Source organism: Cetorhinus maximus, chromosome 20, assembly GCF_964194155.1.
Source record: "Cetorhinus maximus chromosome 20, sCetMax3.hap1.1, whole genome shotgun sequence".
In the NCBI taxonomy this organism is placed as follows: Eukaryota; Metazoa; Chordata; class Chondrichthyes; order Lamniformes; family Cetorhinidae; genus Cetorhinus; species Cetorhinus maximus.
Genome location: NC_135898.1, coordinates 28424907 through 28445471, shown reverse-complemented (window position 1 = coordinate 28445471; position 20565 = coordinate 28424907). Strand labels below are relative to the sequence as shown.

At 44.2% G+C, this 20565-nt stretch overlaps 1 protein-coding gene across 4 annotated transcripts in view; it reads right to left on the bottom strand.

Moving 5' to 3' along the window:
• tspan15 (tetraspanin 15) overlaps positions 1-20565 on the bottom strand; it is a 225293-nt gene that overhangs the window by 145947 nt on the left and 58781 nt on the right. For 2 of the 4 annotated variants that reach the window (XM_078565822.1, XM_078565823.1), the window contains exon 2: positions 6966-7151. The exons of the other annotated variants lie outside the window; for them this stretch is intronic. In XM_078565822.1, the coding sequence (XP_078421948.1) occupies positions 6966-7151 (186 nt within the window). The remainder of the gene's footprint in view (positions 1-6965; positions 7152-20565) is intronic. 4 annotated transcript variants of the gene reach the window in all.

The window sequence follows — 20565 nt, the reverse complement described above, 5'->3', positions numbered from 1 at the left end:
GGATATTAACCAAGAGCAATGCAGCAGTTTGAACAAGGATCTGAGCAGCCTGCCTCTACCTGTGCAGAAGCCACAAGGATTGTACTTCGTGGTGCTGACAAATGTATGCATAAGGGTGTGTTGCACATTGCTAAATCATGAAGTTCCTGTTTTATATGTGAGCCATGTAAATATTCTTGGCACTATTTCCATTTTGCCTTTCCTTGTTTGCTGACAGACAAGTGGCCTTTTCAGTTATGATGATGAGGAATGGAAGACATAAATTGAGGTTAAGCAATGCAAGTTGCAAAACTTCATTATTTGCAGAGCTGTATGGGTTAGCAGCATAGGGGTGGGGAAGGGGGCAAATGTAGTTTCATCATGTAACTGTTAGGTAAGTGCACTGATGGAACCTAAGTCAGTCTCATAATAACGAGGGCAGCATTGTGCTTCACTGGCGGCACGTTATGCCCATCACCTTCTTCCCAGCCGCCTTCTTCTGCCTCAAAACTATCTGAGAGTTTGTGTGTCCTATACATTGTTCATACTGCAGGTCCAGACCTCACTGCTGCACAATGTTGTGCAGAACACATCAAACCATGCCTCTTTGGAGACCCTGGCTGGTGCATATTGAAGGGTTCCTCAGTTCCGTCCAAGCACCTGAAGCATACCTTCAGTATGCCAATGGCTTGTTTTGCGACCCACCTGGTGGTCACATGGCATTCACTGTATTGCTTCAGAGTCTCATTCCTTGGGTTTCTGAGAAATATCATCAGCCACATTTTAAGCGGGTTTCCCTCGCCTATGAGCAACCAACCAGTAACTCTGCTACAAGTTACAAAGACATCTGGGAGGATGGACTACCACAGGGCTAAAGCATTGTGGCAGCTATCAGAGAATCTTGTGCACACTTGCACGAAGATCTTTGTGGTTTCACACCAGCTGCACACTGATGGAGTGGAAGTGCTTGCAGTTGACAAACACACCCAGGTGATTTAATTGCCACATGCATGCGGTCAATCACATTCTGCATGTGTAGGAAAGTCAGCTGGAGCTGCAAATCCTAAAGTCCACTTACACAGGCTGGCATTATCATTGCAGGTGAATTTCACATAACAGTGGCCTGACAAAGAATGCACTTGTCGGCCACTGACAAGAAATCCTGCAAAGGCCTCTGGCGAATCCATTGAAAGGGTCCATCCTTGAAGGCAGTGATGATATCGCCAGCCATTGTTAAAGTGTGGCCACCTGGCCAAGTTGGCAGCAGTTCGTCTCCCATATCTATGCCCCTTTGTCAAATGGTCAGCTAGTTATTTGAAAAACTGTCACCATCTACTCTGTTCCAAATTCCATCAATTGTAAAAGGGACAACTGTAATTTTCTTGGATAAGATGATTAACTGGTCCATGTGACCTGGTTACTCTTGACCTGGAAGCAGTGCTAACAGAAAGGAAGTTATAACCAAAGGCCATGTAGTTGCCAGACACGAAGAAGAGCTGCAGGCATAAAAGAGGGCTATAAGCAGAGGAGTTGGAGGGGAAAGGCAATCAGTGCACAGATACGGACACAAAGAGAAAGCAGGCAGAGACAAATGAGGAACATGGGGAACTCTTGTGAGGAGAAGCAAATCATCTCAGGAAACAGTCAGTTTTTCTGCTTGGCAGAAAAGGAGTCAGGAGCTCTTGCAGGTACTGTGCGAGCAGGCTGAAAAGCTATGTGAATAGCTTGGAGTCAAGCTACAGAACTGGCTGTTTTCACAGAGGTGGTCAAACTGTGAGCCAGGGTTATTGGTTGGTCGGTTGAAAAGGAACTCTGAAAAGCTACACCATCAGGACTGTCATGACTTAAGGGAGAGATGGTTCATACAAGAGTGTTTCCTGATGATAATCATACATGTGAAACTTGGAAGTGAAAGCTGTTGTTGGATAGGACTTCTGACCTACCCTGTATGAATAAAGAACAGCATATTGTGGAACTTTGTAGCTACGTAATGCCACATACGTGTACAGAATGATGCGAATGTTTGTGGTTGTGTAAGATGTAAATTTGTTGCATCAACAACTCAAAGTGAAATTGACCTTTTCATTTGAAGTGTCATTTGCCTGTTAACTTATATTTAATTCACGTTGGTTTTGGTTCGAGTTAAAAGTTACACACACACACACACACTCACAATATGTAACTTTTATTTTGTCTTTTTTAAAATTATAAACCAAAACAACAATTGTTATTAATCAGGCGTTACTACTCACAAAAGTACCCCAAAATTTAATTTTAACAAATTCATTCTCCAGTTTATTTCAAAGTCCTTTAGAGGATGCAGAGAAACTCAAATAGTTCAGGATGAGGAGGCACTGCTTTCTTCATATACTAGAAATTCTGAAAACTGCATATATTCAGAATTCACATATGTGGTTGGAATGTCTCCAACTGTTCTAGTCAAAGTACAGTCTTTTGAGACAAGCTGAAACTGTGAAGTAGAAAGTTCAAGGAACGCATTGAGGTATAAAAGATAATTAAATAGGAAAATTTTACATAATTGCAAAATTCAACTGATTTTTAAAAATTTAATTTTATATGTAAACATTTCAGTTACTAAGAAAAGAAATGATTAATAATTTTCTCCAAAGAGAAGTTTGAGTGATTCAGCTGTTTTATCAACAAATGAGACAGTTAAATAATGAGATAGAAGTTTTCTACGAAAAAAATATCAACATACATTTTGTCATTATCAACGTCAACATAAATGTGTGGCTGACAGGAATTAAGGTTATTGTGGACAAAAAATGTGCACCATATGTAACAGATTTAATATATATAACTCCTATAGAAGTATACACATATTTCTGTAGGAACAGTCATGATCTGACGATGTCCCAAAAGCACTTTATAGCTGATGAAGTATTTTTGAAGTATAGTCAATGCTGTAATGTAGGGAAGTGCAGCAGCTAAAATGCACAGGGGAAATAAGATGAATGACCAGATGATCTGTTTTAATGGTGTTGGTTGAGGGATGGGCGTTGGCAAGGACTCTGGAACTCTTCTTCAAAGTGTCATCCAGCAAGAATGCCGATGCAGTTTTAATTTAACATCTCTTCTGAAGGCTGGCACTTCTGACAGTAAAGTATGCCCACTGAAGTATCAGCATAAATTATGTGGTCAGGTTTCTACACTGGCACTTCAGAGCCCATGACTTGACTAGAAGGACAGTACTAACACTGAGTTAAGTCAATTTAAATAGACATAAGAAATAGGAAGACTAAGCCATTCAGCCCTTTGAGCTTATTCTGCCATTCAATAAAGATCATATCTGATCTTCACCCTCAGTTTTTTTTTGTTCATTGTTTTTTTTCTTTGTTCTCAGTTGCTGGAAGGTGCAACCATCCCCATGTGTCTCGATTCGCTCAGTATACAAAAATCTATCAATGTCTGTATTGAATACACTCAACATTTGAGTGTCACAGTCCTCTGGGGTACAGAATGCCAAACCGTCTGAATGAAGAAATTTCTCATCTCCTCAGTCTGAAATGGTTGACCCCTTAAGCTAAGACTGTGACCCCTAGTTCTAGACTTCCTAGAATAAATTCTAGGAAATTATAGGGATGGTCTACTCAATGTCTCCTCAAAGGACAATCCCCTCATTCCAGTAAATCTTTGAAGTACTTCCTGTAAGAAAAGTACATTTTGCCTTTGGTAAACTGTACACAGTACTCCAGGTGGGGTCTCACCAAGACCCTATATAATTGTAGTAAGTTTTTTTTAAACTCTATACGCCAATCCATTTTTAATCAGGACTAACATATTTTTGTTTTCCAAATTGCTTGCTGTTAACATGGAATGCATGTTAATTTTGTGATTTGTGTAGAAGACCCAGTTCTCCATGAATACCAGTTTCTCATAATTTAAATTTTTAAAATATTCTTTCACATGATGTGAGCATTGCTGGCTAGACCAGCATTTATTGCCCGTTCCTAATTGTCCTTGAGAAGGTGGTGGTGAGCCGCCTTCTTGAAACACTGCAGTCCATGTGGTGTAGGTAAAATGCTGTTGCGAAGGGAGTTCAGGATTTTGACCCAGTGACAGTGAAGAAATGGCGATTATAGTTCTAAGTCAGGATGGTGAATGGCTTGGAGGGGAACATACATCTGCTGTCCTTATCCTTCTAGGTGGTAGAGGTTGCAGCTTTGGAAGGTGCAGTCGATAGATCCTTGGTGAATTGCTGCAGTGCATCTTGTAAATGGTACACACTGCTGTCACTGCGTCGGTGGTGGAGGGAGTGAACGTTGAAAGTGGATGGGGTGTAAAAGCAGTCTACTTTGTCCTAGATGATGTCAAGCTTGAGCGTTTTGGAACTGCACTTATCCAGGCAAGTGGGGAATATTCACACTCCCGACTTGTGCCTTGTAGATGGTGGTCAGGCTTTGGGGAAACAGGGGATGAGTTACTCACAGCAGAATCCTAGTCTCTGACCTGCTCTTGTAGCCACCATATTTATATGGCTGATCCAGTTCAGTTTCTGGTCAATGGCCTTCAGGAGGTTGATAGAGGGAGAATCAGCAATGATAATGCCATTGAATGTCAAGGGGATATGGTTGGATTCTCTCTTGTTGGAGATGCTCATCGCCTGGCACTTGTGTGGTGAGAATGTTATTTGCCATTTATCAGCCCAAGCCTGGATGTTGTCCAGGTCTTGCTGCACATGAACACGGACTACTTCAGTATCTGAGAAGTCGCGAATGGTGAACATTGTGCAATCATCAGCCAACATCCCCACTTCTGACCTTATGATGGAGGGAAGGTCATTGATGAAGCAGCTGAAGATGGTTGGGCTGAGGACATTACCCTAAGGAACTCCTGCAGCAATGTCCTAGGACTGAGATGATTGACCTCCAACAACCATAACCAACTTCCTTTGTGCTAGGTATGGTTCCAACTAGTGGAGAGTTTCCCCCCCTTATTCCCATTAACTCCAGTTTTGCTAAGGCTCCTTGATGCCACACTTGGCCAAATGCTGTCTTGATGTCAAGGGCAGTCACTCTCACCTCAGTTCTGGAGTTCAGCTCTTTTATCCACATTTGGGTCAAAGCTGTAATGAGGTCAGGAGCTCAGTAGCTCCAGCGGAACCCAAACTCAGCTTCAGTGAGCAGGTTATGGCCAAATAAGTGCTATTTGTAGCACTGTCAACAACACCTTCCATCATTTTGCTGATGATTGAGAGTAGACTGATAGGGCAGTAATTGGATTGGATTTGTCCTGCTTTTTATTCTGCTTTTCTATTTTTTCATGTTGTATTCCATCTGTTATGTTCTTTCCCAATCACTTAACTTGTCTAAATGTTATAGCAGCTGCTTCGTGTCCTCCTCACAGCTTACTTTTCCGCCTAACTTTGTATCATCAGCAAATTTGGTTACATTACATTCACTTCACTAAGTTACTGATATAGGCTGTAAATAGGTGAGGCCCAAGAGCTGATCCTTGTGCCACCCTGCCAACCTGAAAGGAGCCCATTTAATTCTACTGTTTTCTTTCCATTGACCAATCTTCAATTCATGCAAATATATTGCCCTCAATCCCGCAAAGCAGCCCACTTGATTGGCATCACGTCCACAAACATTCACTCCCTCCACCACCGATACGCAGTAGCAGCAGTGTGTACCATCTACAAAATGCACTGCAGGAATTCACTAAGACTCCTTAGACAACACCTTCCAAACCCACAACCACTATCATCTAGATGGACAAGGGCAGCCGATAGATGGGAACACCACCAACTGGAAGTTCCCCTCCAAGTCACTCACCATCCTGATTTGGAAATATATCACTGTTCCTTCACTGTCGCTGGGTCAAAATCCTGGAATCCCTTCCTAACAGCACTGTGGGTGTACCTACACCACATGGACTGCAGCGGTTCAAGAAGGCAGCTCACCACCACCTTCTTAAGTGCAATTAGGGATGGACAATAAATGCTGGCCCAGCCAGCGAAGCCCACAGCCCATGAATGAATTTTTTAAAATCCTAAAATTCTTTGTAATAACCTTGAGTGGTACCTTAAGAAAATACCAATATACTACATTCACTGGCTCCCCCTTATCCACTACTAGAAACAACTTCAAAAAACTCTTAACAAATTTTTCAAACAATAATTCCCTTTCATAAGGCCCTGCTTGTTTTGCTTAATCATATTATGGCTTTCTAAGTGCCCTGTTATTACACGCTTAGTAATAGATTTTAGCATTTTCCCTACTACTAGATAACTAGCTACCTGTTTACTCTCTCTCTCCTGTCATGAATTGAGGGGTTACGATTGTTAATGATCCACGGGGATCATTCTAGAATCTAGAGAATTCTGGAAGATCAAAATCAAAAGGCCCGTCATAAAACAAATCAGATTTCTGTTTCCTATCCTAGAAAGTACTTTGTTAAATTCACATGAATTATCATTAATCAAGAAACTAGAGTAGCAAAATCATCTAAATTTTCACTATATTAAGCAGTAGCAAGGACTTACTATCTTGCCATCAACTGATGGTGTAGTTATAAAGCATATAATCATTTAAAATGTACCGGTTAATGCTTTTGGTAAAATGGGAGAGGGGGGAATTTTATATAAACGTGCCATATGTTTACTTTATAACACAATAATTTCCAGGCTAATAAAGTTTATTCGGGCTTATATGTCAGGATTCTTTTGTGATGCAATCATGTTTTCACAAAGTGATTTCTGCCTAACCTTGTTTTGCAAGTTAAACAAATAAAGTTTTCTTTACAATCACACAATAAATGGCACCAGTGCCAGGAAGAAAATTTGGACTTTGGACATGGTAGTTACTGGCTTTTAGATGCAGAAGTTTATGGCCAAAATGGTACACATGACTTAGCAGTAATGATTTCACTTTATGTCATTATTATTCATAGAATGCAGTCTGAATCTGAATGTAGTGTTTAGGAGGTGAAAAGCCAGTAAGACTGCACAAAAAAAAACTTACCACTTTAAGAAGGCACAAGTTGTCCCGCAGAGATGCTAGAACACCAATAAAAGACACCACAAACATCAGAATTCCTAGCAAAATCAGGATTATAGCTGGAGCTAGAAAGGCACCTTGCAGCGTCTTGTATTTCTGCCTTTCAACTTCTGCATATATGCCAATACAGAGGATGAAACCTCCTATCAACTGAAAAATAGGAAAAAACAGAATGAACACTTTAAAAGTAAAGCTGTACAAAAAGAATCTTGTGCTGATTTCTACAGATTTTTTACGTCACTACAAAGACTAACCCCATCCAAAAGTTTAATACCTCTCCTATATTCTGGGGTACTCTGAGCAAACCTACTCTACACTCCAAAATGCTTCAACTTCTATTTATAGGCTTTAGCAACTTCAATTTTACATGCAAATGGTCACATGACTCCTGTATGATTTGAAGCCTGCATCTTTCACTCTCTTCCATACTGAAGTAGTACAGCCAAGCAGTTACCCTACTTAGCCAATTAAGGCCCAGCCAATGTGGCGTGCACCCAGAAGCACTCAGCGCTACCTGTGCGGCGGGAATGGAGGGAGAGTCGGGGCCTGTGCTCTTTCGCACATGTGCGTGAAAGAGCGCAGAAATCTCCGAGACATGGAGCTGCCTCAGGGAGATTAATTTAATAATAAAACATTGGAAAAAAGAAAATTACATAGACATGTCCCCTCATGTGGCATTGTCACATGAGCTGGGGCATGTTTATGAATTTTCATAAAACATTTTATTTAATTAATAAACACTTCATGAAATCTCATCCTACCCGTGGATAAGGTTCCATGAAAAATGAGGCGGCCGTCTGGGCTCTTTGCCTGCCCGCTAACCTTGAGGTTGGATGGGCAGCCCTGTCAAATACTTCAATTAGATTATTAACAGCCTTAACAGGCCTTTGACAGTTCGGCGGGCGCGCAGCCGACTCCGGTGCATGCCAGCCGAACGGAAGATCAGAGTGATGCGTCGTGACGTCAGGACACGCGCCCAACATCACTGCACGTTATTTTACGCGTCGGCATGTGGGGGAAGCTTCTGGACCAGATGTGGGTTACAACAGCAGTTGGGCTGAGGTAGGGGTGCAGTCGGATATGTTAGAGAAGTGGAAGTAGATAGTTTGTGTGATGGAAAGCAGATAGGGTCAGAAAATTTGTTTAAGATTGAAGGCATTTATTTGTTTTTTCAAATATTAGCCTCCTTCGTTACCAGTCACAATGTCCTTAACATTTTTTTGAATGAACCAGTTTCTTAGGATCAAATGGCTAAGTGTTCTCTTGTCCTTGATCCTGCAAAGCCATGGAGGTCTAATTACTTAAACAAATATAGGCCAGAACTGCCATGACACTGCTAGCTATGTGTGCACCTGAGACTGAGGAAGTCAATGCATCTTTCATTACGTTGTCAAATAATTTGAGTTTTTTTGTTTGAAAAACAAATTTCATTTTGAGACGTTTTCAAATTAATTACAAAGGCTTTCACTGCCACCCATGTTGATATAAAACTCAAACATTCATAACTAATCAAATCCATTTACTATGTATATAGATCCAAGCTTTGAGAAAGAATTTTTTGAGCAAAAATGTTGTTCTACAGTGCGGTGTATAGTACCATATTAATATCCCAATATGATCCATGATATAATAAATAGATGACACTGAATGGAGTTGGAATTTTACAGCACAGAAACAGGCCATTTGTCCCAACAGGCCAGCATTTATGCTCCAAAACAAAAACAGAATTACCTGGAAAAACTCAGCAGGTCTGGCAGCATCGGTGGAGAAGAAAACAGTTGACGTTTCGAGTCCAACATGACCCTTCAACAGAACTGAAGTATAGTTAGGAGAGGGGTGAAATATAAGCTGGTTTAAGTGGGGGGCGGAGGGAGAGAAGTTGAGGGTGGGGTGGTTGTGGGGACAAGCAAGCAGTGATAGGAGCAGATAATCAAAAGATGTCACAGACAAAAGGATCAAAGAGGTGTTGAAGGTGGTGATATTATCTAAGAAAAGTGCTAATTAAGAATGGATGGCAGGACACTCTAGTGGGGGTGGGGTGGAAAGACTGACAAGGTATTAGTTGTAGATTTAAAAATAATGGAAATAGGTGGGAAAAGAAGAACCTATATAAATTATTGAAAAAAAAAGGGAGGGGGAAGAAACGGGGTGGGGATGGGGGGAGGGGGAGTTTAAGATCTAAAGTTGTTGAATTTATTTATGCTCCATGTGAGTCTCCTCCCATCTTTATTCATCACAGCTTATAAACATATTCTTCTATTCCCTTTATCATAATGTACTTACCCACATTCCCCTTAATTTGATGTTTGCCTGAACCACTCCCATGTGGTAGTGAATTCCGCACACTCACCACTAAGTAAAGGAGGTTCTTCTGAATTCCTTACTGGATTCATTAGCCATTATCATAAGCATGCTTAAAATGTTGTTTTGGGCAGATTTTAAAAAGGAACACTCCTGGCACAAAACATTATATGCTGGGCGTGCACATCAGGAAACTAGGCGCACTCATTTAGCTGTCCCATGATATAAATGGATGGAAAATAGTGTGTGGGGCGAGTTGAATTTGTGCCCAATCCCAACACACATCCTATCATGCAAAGGTCCATGCTGGAGAGCCAAATCATAAAATCTTCCCCATGAACCTGTAAATGACACTGTGCAATATTACCATAACCACTTAATGCAGTCATATCAAGTTTCTCAGTTTGCCATCCCCATGAATGCATTATCTATTTAAGGTAAGTGATTTAACAACTTCATTAACATACCAGAGAAACACAATGGCTGGCAATTTCTGCACTCGATCATGACAGACATGTTCGGTGGTGAGATCGGAGAATCTCGCCTGAAGGCCCTAGGTGGGTTTTGCGACGACGTGAATCCAAGAAGAGATTGTCCCCTCACCCGTCAAATCTAAAGCACACATTGGTGTGAATTTTTAATGGCGTGATTTACAACTACCTTTAAAAGACGTGCACCTTGTGACGTCAACTTTGAGTGGAACTCGGAGATGAGTGCACACAACTTTGCGCAGCGCTCAATGATCCCAGTGCAAGGGAGTGGCTCTGCGGATTCACTGTGCCTTCGTGGCTAGCTTGTGGTGCGGGGGAAAGGGTGACAGTCCCAGGGGTAGGAACCTTGGGGATAGGGCAACAGTGCAAAGGTGAGGGGGGTAGGAAGGGGGAGAAGCGAACCTCAGGGCAAAGCCTACAGTGCATGGTGGGGTGGGTGGGGTCATGGCAGCACAGACTGAAGTTTGAACACAAACACATGCCGGGGCGGCGGTGGGAGAAAACCGCTGCAAAAACATGTCAAAGATGAGCACTCTTCCGTAGCTGAGGTTGTTTAGCTTGAACTCAATTAAAATACTTGGAGACAAGCTAGTCAAGCATGTGTGCCTGCTCAAGCAACACCAATTCCTGATAGTATCAATGATTGCTCCTCTACCCCTCACGCACGGAGGTGTCAGCTGTGGCTCAGTTCATAGCACCCTCACCTTTGAATCAGAAGGTTGTGGGTTCATGTCCTACTCCCGGAAACCAAGAACTGTGAATATACGCGAAAGAGTTACAATCTGTGACTGTTGATAACTCGAAAGAGTTACCCCTCACGCACACACTTCAAACTTGAATGATTGCTATAGTGCTGCAGAACCATTGGGTGACTGGAAAAGCTTGGGGGTCCTCTTGGGAAATGTGGCCATCGAACACTGATGGAGGGGTGCGTTCCTGGTCCCTTGCATTACATTTAACTTGAAGTGTTACCCTTATAGTCCAAACAAACCGCAAAGCCTTGGAGCACAGGTTAGGAAAATGCCTGCACCTGAGATGAGAGTTCAGGAGGCAGTTGAGCGGCCAAAACTGTTGTCGGTCATGTGGTGTGAGGTGGTGCTGGGTGGGGGCATGGTGAACCATCATGCACACTAAACACTGGGTATCCATGTGGTGGCCTGGACTCTCTGGCATGCATTAAAGGGGCTTGAGAGGCAGCCGCAGGCTATGACTTGACCAAGAATGGTCCTTAGGAGATAATTGCTGACCCTTGTGTCTCGCTGTTTGATATTGCAGTAAGGAGACCATCAGGAACATGGGAGTCTGGTGATCTCACTGTCTTCCTCATTGCTTATAGGCAGGAGAGGGGGGAGAAGAATGAGATGGAGGCGCCTGGCTCACCAAAGGGAGGAGCAGAATCCTGAAAACCATGGGACGCAAAAGGTGAATCCCACCATCGTTCATAAGCACATCGCTAGACCCGGGACCTATAGACGTTGCATGTGCTACCTGCAGATGAGCGAGGATCCGTGTCGCTGATGCCTGCCCATGTCAAGGGGACTGGTCATGTACATGTGCCATTTTCTGCAGGATTTGGCACCATGGGGACTCAGTGGGCATCCACTGCCAGTGGCAGTTAAAGTTACTGCCACGCTCAATTTCTATGGCTGTGGTTCCTTTCAGGATTCCACTAGGGACCCGTGCGGGATCTCGCAAGCCTCCACCCACAAATGTATTGAGGATGCCACATGTGCCCTTTTTGCCAAAGCACACACCTTTGTCAACTTCGATAGGAATCAGGGAAGGCAGGAAGCAAGAGCGCTGGGATTTGCTGAGATTCCCACAGGTACAGGGTGCCATCGACTGCACCCACATGGCTCTTAAATCTTCCTGGGAACAAGCAGTCTAGTATGTGAGCCACAAAGGTTTCCACTCAATGTTCAGCTGGTCTGCGACCATAAAACAAGGATCATGCAGCTGCGAGCAGGGTTCCTCAGATGTGTCCATGACTCATACATCCTCAGCAGGTCTCAGATCCCCGACATCTTCCAGAGACCACATCGGATGTAGGACTGGCTCCTCGGGGGACAAGGGCTACCCACAAAGGATGTGGCTGATGACACCCATGCGGTGGCCTCAGTCTCCTGGTGAAAGAAAGTACAACGAGGCTCATGCCGCAACCCAGTGTTTGGCTGAGCAGACCAACGGCATCCTGAAAATGAGGTTCCGGTACCTGGACAGATCTGGTGGTGCACGCTAGTACACTCCCCAGAGGGTGTCACGCATCATAGTGGCTTGCTGTGTGCTGCACAACCGGGCGAAGCAATGGGGGGAGGAACTGGACGATGAGGAGATGCAAGAGCAGCATGTCTCCTCCCATGAGGAGGAAGGAGAAAGAAATGAGGATGAAGTTGTCCTGGAAGGCGAGGGCGCAGGCGATGAGATCATTGCACTGGCCAGATGAGGCACACGTACTCGTGAGGCCCTCACTGCCACAGCATCCCAGGAGGATGACGACATTCCTGAGATCTTCACAATGCATTTGGGGGCCTCTGACACCTGTCTGGCTGAGGGCAGTGCACATACACTCTCTGAACAGGCTCGTACAACAGAGGCACCACGGAGACCTGGAGGGCCTCGGCCAACTTTTGGGGTCAAGCTGTGTGGCAGTGGCACTCTGCTTGGCCTGCAGAACTGCAGCTGTGGCCTGCAGCTGCTGGGTTCACAGGAAGAGTGGGTTTGGATGGGCCAGACACTCCCGGAGTTACCTGGGTGGATGGTCTGGGGTGTGCATCTGCTGATCCTCCTCCCTATGGATGCTCGATAGCCCCTGGCAAGTCACTTGAGATGAAGGGGAAGCTGGAGTGAGCTCTGGATGTCCCCCGCACCCCCCACCCTCCTCATCTGCCTCACACTCTGCAGGTTTCTGGCCTCCAGCAGTCCTCGGAGTGCCGGCACCTCCGTCTGCTGTGTGTCAGACAGTGCAATGTGCTCACCAGATTGTGACTCCAAGGTTACTCTGGAACTAGGTCCGACCGAGGTGTGTGTCACTGCGCTGGTGCAGGGTGTGGGTGAGTGCTACAACAAGTCTTCAATTGCAGTGTCTGCGGATTCCTCTTCCGTGCTGTCCTCGGGGCTGGAGACGAGGACGTGCCTCGTGGACCTCCCCAGCTTTTTCCCACATGTGCCTGCGAAAGCAAGGAGAGATAATTAGTGCATGGCAGGGCACTGTGGAACAGGGGAACTCACTCTCAGCATGGTTGTCTGATGGATGTTGCACTGCTGGATCTTCACTTGGTTGAGCAGCGTCGACCTCACCATCAGCACAGGAATGGTCCACATTGTCACCGGCCAGCTATCAAAGACTGTAAGGACCTTTATGGCGGATATTCCTCCACCAGTCTGTGACCTCTCCCTTTTGTTGTGTGCCAGCTTGTCCTGCACGAATACGGAGATAGTGCAAGCAGGACACCTGCCTGGCCAGATGAGAAGGATGCCTGGCATGAGGGGGTGCTGACTGGTGCCATGGATGGGATGAGGACATGATCCACAGGGCAGCTGAAGGTGTGTGAGAGAGAGTGAATGGTGATGTCGCTTGAGCTGTGGGTGCATGATGAGTTTGAGTGTGTGAGAGTTGAGAGTGATGAGGAAAGTGACTTACCCTGGTGGAACGGAGATCATCATTCATCCTCTTTCGGCACTGGGTGGCTGCCCCCTTTTGGAGGGCGCTGGTGCTGACCACCACCTCCCCTGCTGGATTGGTCACCTTGGATGAGGTTCTTGCCCAGGATTGGGGGAGGGAATATTGTGGCAGGCCTCCACTGTGTCCAGTAGGTGCTTGTGGGAGGCATCGCTAAATTTGGGGGCAGCATGTTTCCTTCCGTTGGCAGCCATCATTTCCCAGCAGCTTCCTATTCCTTGGAGTGCTAGCTCTGTGCAGGGGCAGCCTTTAAGTATGGCGCCTGGTTTAGTGAAGGCCCGAGGTCACAGTGGGGCGGGCGAGTCAGAGATCCCCACCAGAAATCCAATGTAAAACACATGCCCCTCAATTTTTTTAACAAATTGGCACACGATACGGCAGAAAAGCCGCCATGGCCATCGGCGGGTCACACCCCGATTTCCCCAGCTGACATCGGACTTTGCCGATTTGTCGGGCAATTCCGCCCAATAAAAATGCACCAAGCATTTGTATAATGATATAATAGAGTTTTTTAAAAATTCATTAACGGGATGTGGGCTTCGCTGGCTGGGCCAGCATTTATTGCCCATCCCTAGTTGTTCTTGACGTGGTGATGGTGAACTGTCTTCTTGAACAGCTGCAGTCCTGTGGTGCAGGTATACCCACAGTGCTGTTAGGAAGGGAGTTCCAGGATTTTGACCCAGAAGTTAAGTCATTGCTTTCCATCCGTCATATACATTTTTTAAATTTGTTCATTCGGGATGTGGGTGTCACTAACTAGGCCAGCATTTATTGCCTATCCAAATTGCCCTTGTTCAGAGGGCATTTAAGAGTCAACCACATTGCTGTGGATCTGTAGTCACATGTAGGCCAGAACAGGTAAGGACAGCAGGTTTCCTTCCCTAAAGGACATTAGTGTGGGTTTTTACAACAATCGACAATGGTTTCACGGTCATCATTAGACTTATAATTCCAGATTTTTATTTAACTCAACTTCCACTATTTCCCGTGGCGGGATTCAAAGGGCATTACCCTGGGTCTCTAGATTACTGGTCCAGTGACAATACCACTGCGCCATTGCCATAGAAATAGTGCAGGCACGGCACAGGACCTTTACTACCAGCGCTCCTGTGGCACTGCTTATAGTAAGTCAGTGGATAAAGTTAATGACAGTAACAGTGCTATACCTCATGATACATAACATATTATCAATTCAATTGATTTACATGACTATGTATGTAAAATTCAATTTTATTACATGGATTTGTTCTAGGATTTTCAATTGTCTTATTCTGCCAAAATTGAATGTGAGTCTTATTTTCAAAAAATGAACTTTCCTATGTGATCCCTTACCACTTTCAAAGTACAGTGCACAAACCAAGATGGTTTATAAGGTGTGCCTTTGAAGTAACTACCTGTGAATGGACAGTACTTGGGATGGGAGCCAGCTGCGATGGGCATGGTCCTCTGTTTGTAGTACTGGGATTAGACAGGACAAAACTAGGTCCAGGAGATTGGTAGAATTTCAGTAAGGATGCCAACATTTCAAAGAACAAAGAACAAAGAAAAGTACAGCACAGGAACAGGCCCTTCGGCCCTCCAAGCCTGCACCGATCATATTGCCTGTCAAACTAAAACATTTTGCATTTCCACGGTCCGTATCCCTCTATTCCCATCCTATTCATGTATTTGTCAAGCTGCCTCTTAAACACCACTATCGTACCTGCTTCCACCACCTCCTCTGGCAGCAAATTCCAGACACTCACTACCCTCTGCGTAAAACAGTTGCCCCACACATCTCCTCTAAAGTTTTCTCCTCTCATCTTAAATCTATGTCTCCTAGTAATTGACTCTTCCACCCTGGGAAAAAAGCTTCTGACTATCTACTCTGTCCATGCCACTCATAATTTTGTAAACTTCTATCAGGTTGCCCCTCAATCTCCGTCGCTCTAGTGAGAACAATCAGAGTTTCTCCAACCTCTCCCCATAGCTAATAACCTCCAGACCAGGCAGCATCCTGGTAAACATCCTCTGCACCATCTCCAACGCCTCCATATCTTTCTGGTAATGTGGCGACCAGAATTGCACGCAATATTCCAAGTGTGGCCTAACCAAGGTTCTATACAGCTGCAGCATGACTTCCCAGCTTTTATACTCAATACCCCTGCCAATGAAGGTAAGCATGCCATATGCCTTACTGACTACCTTATCCACCTGCGTTGCCACTTTCAGTGACCTGTGGACCTGTACACCCAGATCCCTCTGCTCGTCGATGCACTTAAGGGTTCTGCCATTTACTGTATAATTCCTGCCTGTATTAGACCTTCCAAAATGCATTACCTCGCATTTGTCCGGATTAAACTCCATCTGCCATTTCTCCGCCCAAGTCTCCAACCGATCTATATCCCGTTGTATCCTTTGACAATCCTCTTCACTATCTGCAACTCCTCCAACCTTAGTGTCGTCTGCAAACTTGCTAATTAGCCCAGTTACATTTTCCTCCAAATCATTTACGTATACCACAAACATCAAAGGTCCCAGCACTAATCCCTGTGGAACACCACTAGTCACAGCTCTCCATTCAGAAAAGCACCCTTCCACTGCTTCCCTCTGTCTTCTATGACCAAGTCAATTCTGTATCCATCTTGCCAGCTCACCTCTGATCCCGTGCGACTTTACCTTCTGTACCAGTCTGCCATGAGGGACCTTGTCAAAGGCCTTACTGAAATCCATGTAGATAACATCCACTGCCCTTCCATCGTCGATCATCTTTGTCACTTCCTCGAAAAACTTGATCAAGTTAGTGAGACATGACCTCCCCTTCACAAAACCATGCTGCCTCTCACTAATACGCCCATTTGCTTCCGAATGGTAGTAAATCCTGTCACGAAGAATCTTCTCCAATAATTTCCCTAACACTGATGTAAGGCTCACTGGCCTGTAATTTCCTGGATTATCCCTGCTACCCTTCTTAAACAATGGAACAACATTGGCCATTCTCCAGTCCTCTGGGACCTCACCCGTAGCCAGTGAGGATACAAAGATTTCTGCCAAGGCCCCAGCAATCTCCTCCCTTGCCTCCCTCAGTACTCTACTCTAATATTCTTCAAAAGCACTGGGAGAATTCTTTGGTCTGACGTAACTGTGGAAGAGGTCTCTGAAATATGACAGAACTGGGGGATGGATTGCAAAGTTCAATTCACTAGTGGTTTACTCGTGCAGATCATCAGTGAGAAGAGTTTGAGGGCATGTACAACCAGCATTACACTGAATCTGGATAAACTGGTTTGTAAATTTTATGAGAAAAACTCAGCAGGTCCGGCAGCGAGAAAAACAGAGTTAACATTTCAAGTCCAATGTGACTCTTCAACTATGGGATGAATCGATAAAGGCGGGATGGGCTTCCCCTCAACTTTTACGCTGGGGGGGCGGGGGTGTGAGGACACTGACCTGGCATTAAATTCAGCCCCATGAGCATGATAGAATATTCCCTAATTGCCTGGATGAATGCAGCTCCAACAGTACTCTAGTTTTACACCATCCAGAACAATGCAGCCCGCGTGATTGCTTGAAGTGAAGGATGTGTTGCTATTTGCTCCCTCCACCACTGGCACATAGTGACAGCAGTGTGCATCAACTACAAGGCACACTGCAGCAAGTTACCAAGGCTCCTTTGACAGCTCCTTCCAAAATTGCAACCTCTACCACCCCCAAGGACAAGGGCAGCAGGTCCAGTGGGAACACCACCACTCCAAGGTTCCCTCCAAGCCACTCATCATCCTGAATTGAAACTATGTCGCGGTTCCTTCACTATTGCTGGGTCAAAATCCTGGAACTCCCTTCCTAACAGCACTGTGGGTGCACCTACACCACATGGACTGCAGCAGTTCAAGAAGGCGACTCACCACTACCTACTCAAGGGTAATTAGGTATGGGCAACAAATGCTGGCCTAGCCACTGATGCCCACATCCAATGAAAGAATAAAAAGAACACAAGGACCACAGTGGTTCAACAGTTGGCTCATCACCATCTTCTCACGAGCAATTATTATTGTTATAACAAGAGAATGCCGGAGAGACAATGATGTTCTAGAAGGGTCAAGGAAGAATCTATTTGGTTAGAGCTAAGAAACAAGAGAGGTGCCTTTACGCTACTAAATGTATTCTATAGACCAGCAACTAACAGGAAAGATATAGAGGTGCAAATTTGCAACAAAATTATGGTGAGGTGCAAAAACTATAGAATAGTTACAATGGAGACTTAAATTATCCTAATATAGACTGGTAGCTAGAATAGTGTAAAGCGCAGAGGGGCGCATGAGTTTCTACAGTGTGTCAGGAGAATTTTCTACATCAATATGTTTCCTGTCCAATGAGGAATGCTGGATCCATATGTCTCCAGGGTGCATATAATGTCTTGACCTTGTTCGTCCTTCACGGTGAAGATGACCATGTTCATCATCTGGGGTAGGGTTCTGATGGGGACGTGGGTGACAGCTAAGCTTGATTTGTGCCCAGAATGTTCTGTTTCAAACTGAACAGGTTACCTCAGATGATTGTTTTTTGGATGAGTTGCTGACTTGGGAGTTCCAGTGCTGAATCTGGTGCTGGGGAATGAGTTGGACCAAGTGGGTCAAATGTCATTAGGGGAGCAGTTAGGGGACAAAATTGTAACTGAACAATCGGCTGCCTTTAAAAAGATGGTTCAGGTACATTGCCATGAGAGTGAGAGTGAAAGGTAGGACAAACAAAGCTAGAACTCCTTGGATGATGAAAGACAGAGAGTAAGATGAATCAGAAAAAGGGTGCATATAACTTCTTGGTCTTGTTTATCCTTTGAGGCAGATGACCGTGTTTATCATCTGGCTCGGGATTTCCTCTATACATTTTCTCTCTGCCTCTGATATACACTTGCTTTTGAAGGAGGCTGCATCACTTTTTAGGTTGCGTCAGGTGCAGTGATCCTGGGTGAAAATCTTCCAGGACTTGAAGTTGATATCAAAAGTCCTCATGAAGCCTTCAGTGTCCTTGTAGTGCTTCCTTTGACCACCATGAGAGCACACCCCAGACTTAAGCTCTCCAGAGAAGATTCACTTTGCTAAGCGAGTGCTAGGCATTCTGGCTAAATGACCAGCCCAACTCATCTGTGACTGTCTCAATATGGTGTGGACGCTTGGCATGCCAGCTCAGGTGAGCACCTCATTGTCTGGTACTTTGTTCTGTCATCTAATCTTCAGTAGCTTCCAAAGGCAGCTCAAGTGAAAGTGGTTGAGCTTCTTGGCATGACACTAGTGCACAGTCTAAGTCACGCATGTGTACAGCAAGGTGGGCAGGACTATTGCTCTATAGGCTTTCAGTTTGGTAGGCAGATTTCTCTTCATTCCCAGGCTGATGTTCGAGGTCTGCCAAAGGCTACACTTGCTTTGGCAATTTTTGTACGTGTCTCATCAATACAGACAGCCTGAGAGACCGTGCTGCTGAGATAAATGAACTTGTCCAATGCTGACAGATTCTGGTCCTGGACTTAAACCTTAGGCTCAAGATAGGGCTCAAAAATGTTAGCTTCACTGAGGGTGCTGGAGCAACTAGTGGAAGTGAAACAAACCGAGATGCTACAGGAGGAACATCCTGAATTGTTTCCTGACTCTGTAGTAACTAGATCTCAGGCCCATAAAATTAGACAGGAAGGGGAAGAATCTATGAAAAAGGGAGATGAAGCAGAAATTCTGTTCTCTGACACTATTTTCAAAAACTTGAGCAAAAAGGTGGAAGGTAAATAAAATGAGGCTGACATGTTTAGTCCATCTTCTTTAGTAGAAATGCAACAGATTAATCATAAATTGAGAGAGCTGTATCAAACAGCCTACTCAGAGACTGAATCAGAACTAATACCTGAGTGTGTTATTATTTAAAAGACAAAGTGCTAATGCGGAAATGGAGACCACCTCATGTGCCAGCAGATGAGGAGTGGGCAGTAGTTTATTGGGTGGCACTTCCATCTGGGTATTGTAACAAAATCTTACGAGTGGCTCACAATATTCCAATGGCAGGTCACTCAGGTATTGGGAAAACACAGGCTAAAATAATGAAACATTTTTTATTGGCCAGGATTGCATAAAGACATGGTTAAGTTTTGCCGGACATGTCATACATGTCAGGTAGTGAGGGAAACCCAATCATCAATTAAACCTGAAACTTTAATTCCGATTCTAGCTTTTGAAGAACCGTTTAGCAGGGTCTTAATAGATGGTGTAGGACCCCTACCTAAAACCAGAATTGGGAATCAATACCTTTTACAATTATGGATGTTTCGACAAAATTTCTTGAGGCGGTGCCTTTGGAGAAAATTACAGCCAAAGCGATAGTGGAAAGTTAGTTCAATATTTTTTTCCCATGATATAGATTACCTAAGGAAATACAATCAGATCAAAGCTCAAACTATATGTCACAATATGTCACAAATATTCAAAGAAATAGAATAGCTTGGGAATAAAACAATTTAAGTCTTCAGCTTATCATCCATGGTCACAAGAATCTTTAGAAATCTGGCATCAAACTTTAAAGACCCTGATTAAAGCCTATTGTCAGGAATATCCTAATGATTGGGATAAAGGAATTCTATTTTTACTGTTTGCCATTAGGGATGTTCCTAATGAATCAATGTGATTCAGTCCGTTTGAACTGATCTTTAGGTATGAGGCGAGAGGACACCTTAAATTAATTAAGGAAAAAATTATAAACCAAATCTTAGAGACTACACTTCTGACCTATGTGTAAAATTTCCTGGAGAGGTTAACCAAATTGTGAGAGTTGACCAAAGAGCATTTGAAAATTGTTTAACAAATAAAAAAAGTTAGAGCAGATAAAAATGCCAAAGCTCAAAACGTTGTCGTTAGAGAGAGGTTGTTTGTATTATTACCTATCTCTGGTGGAGCATTAAAAGCAAGCTTCACCGGACCTTATCAAATCAAAAAGAAACTCAATGATGTAAACTGCATACTGAGTACTCCAGACAGGAGAAACAGTCAGCCAGTGTGTCATGTTAATATATTAAAGCAATATTATGACAGGGAAGATAGTCAGGATAGGAGTGTATTTACAGTAGTAAAGGAAA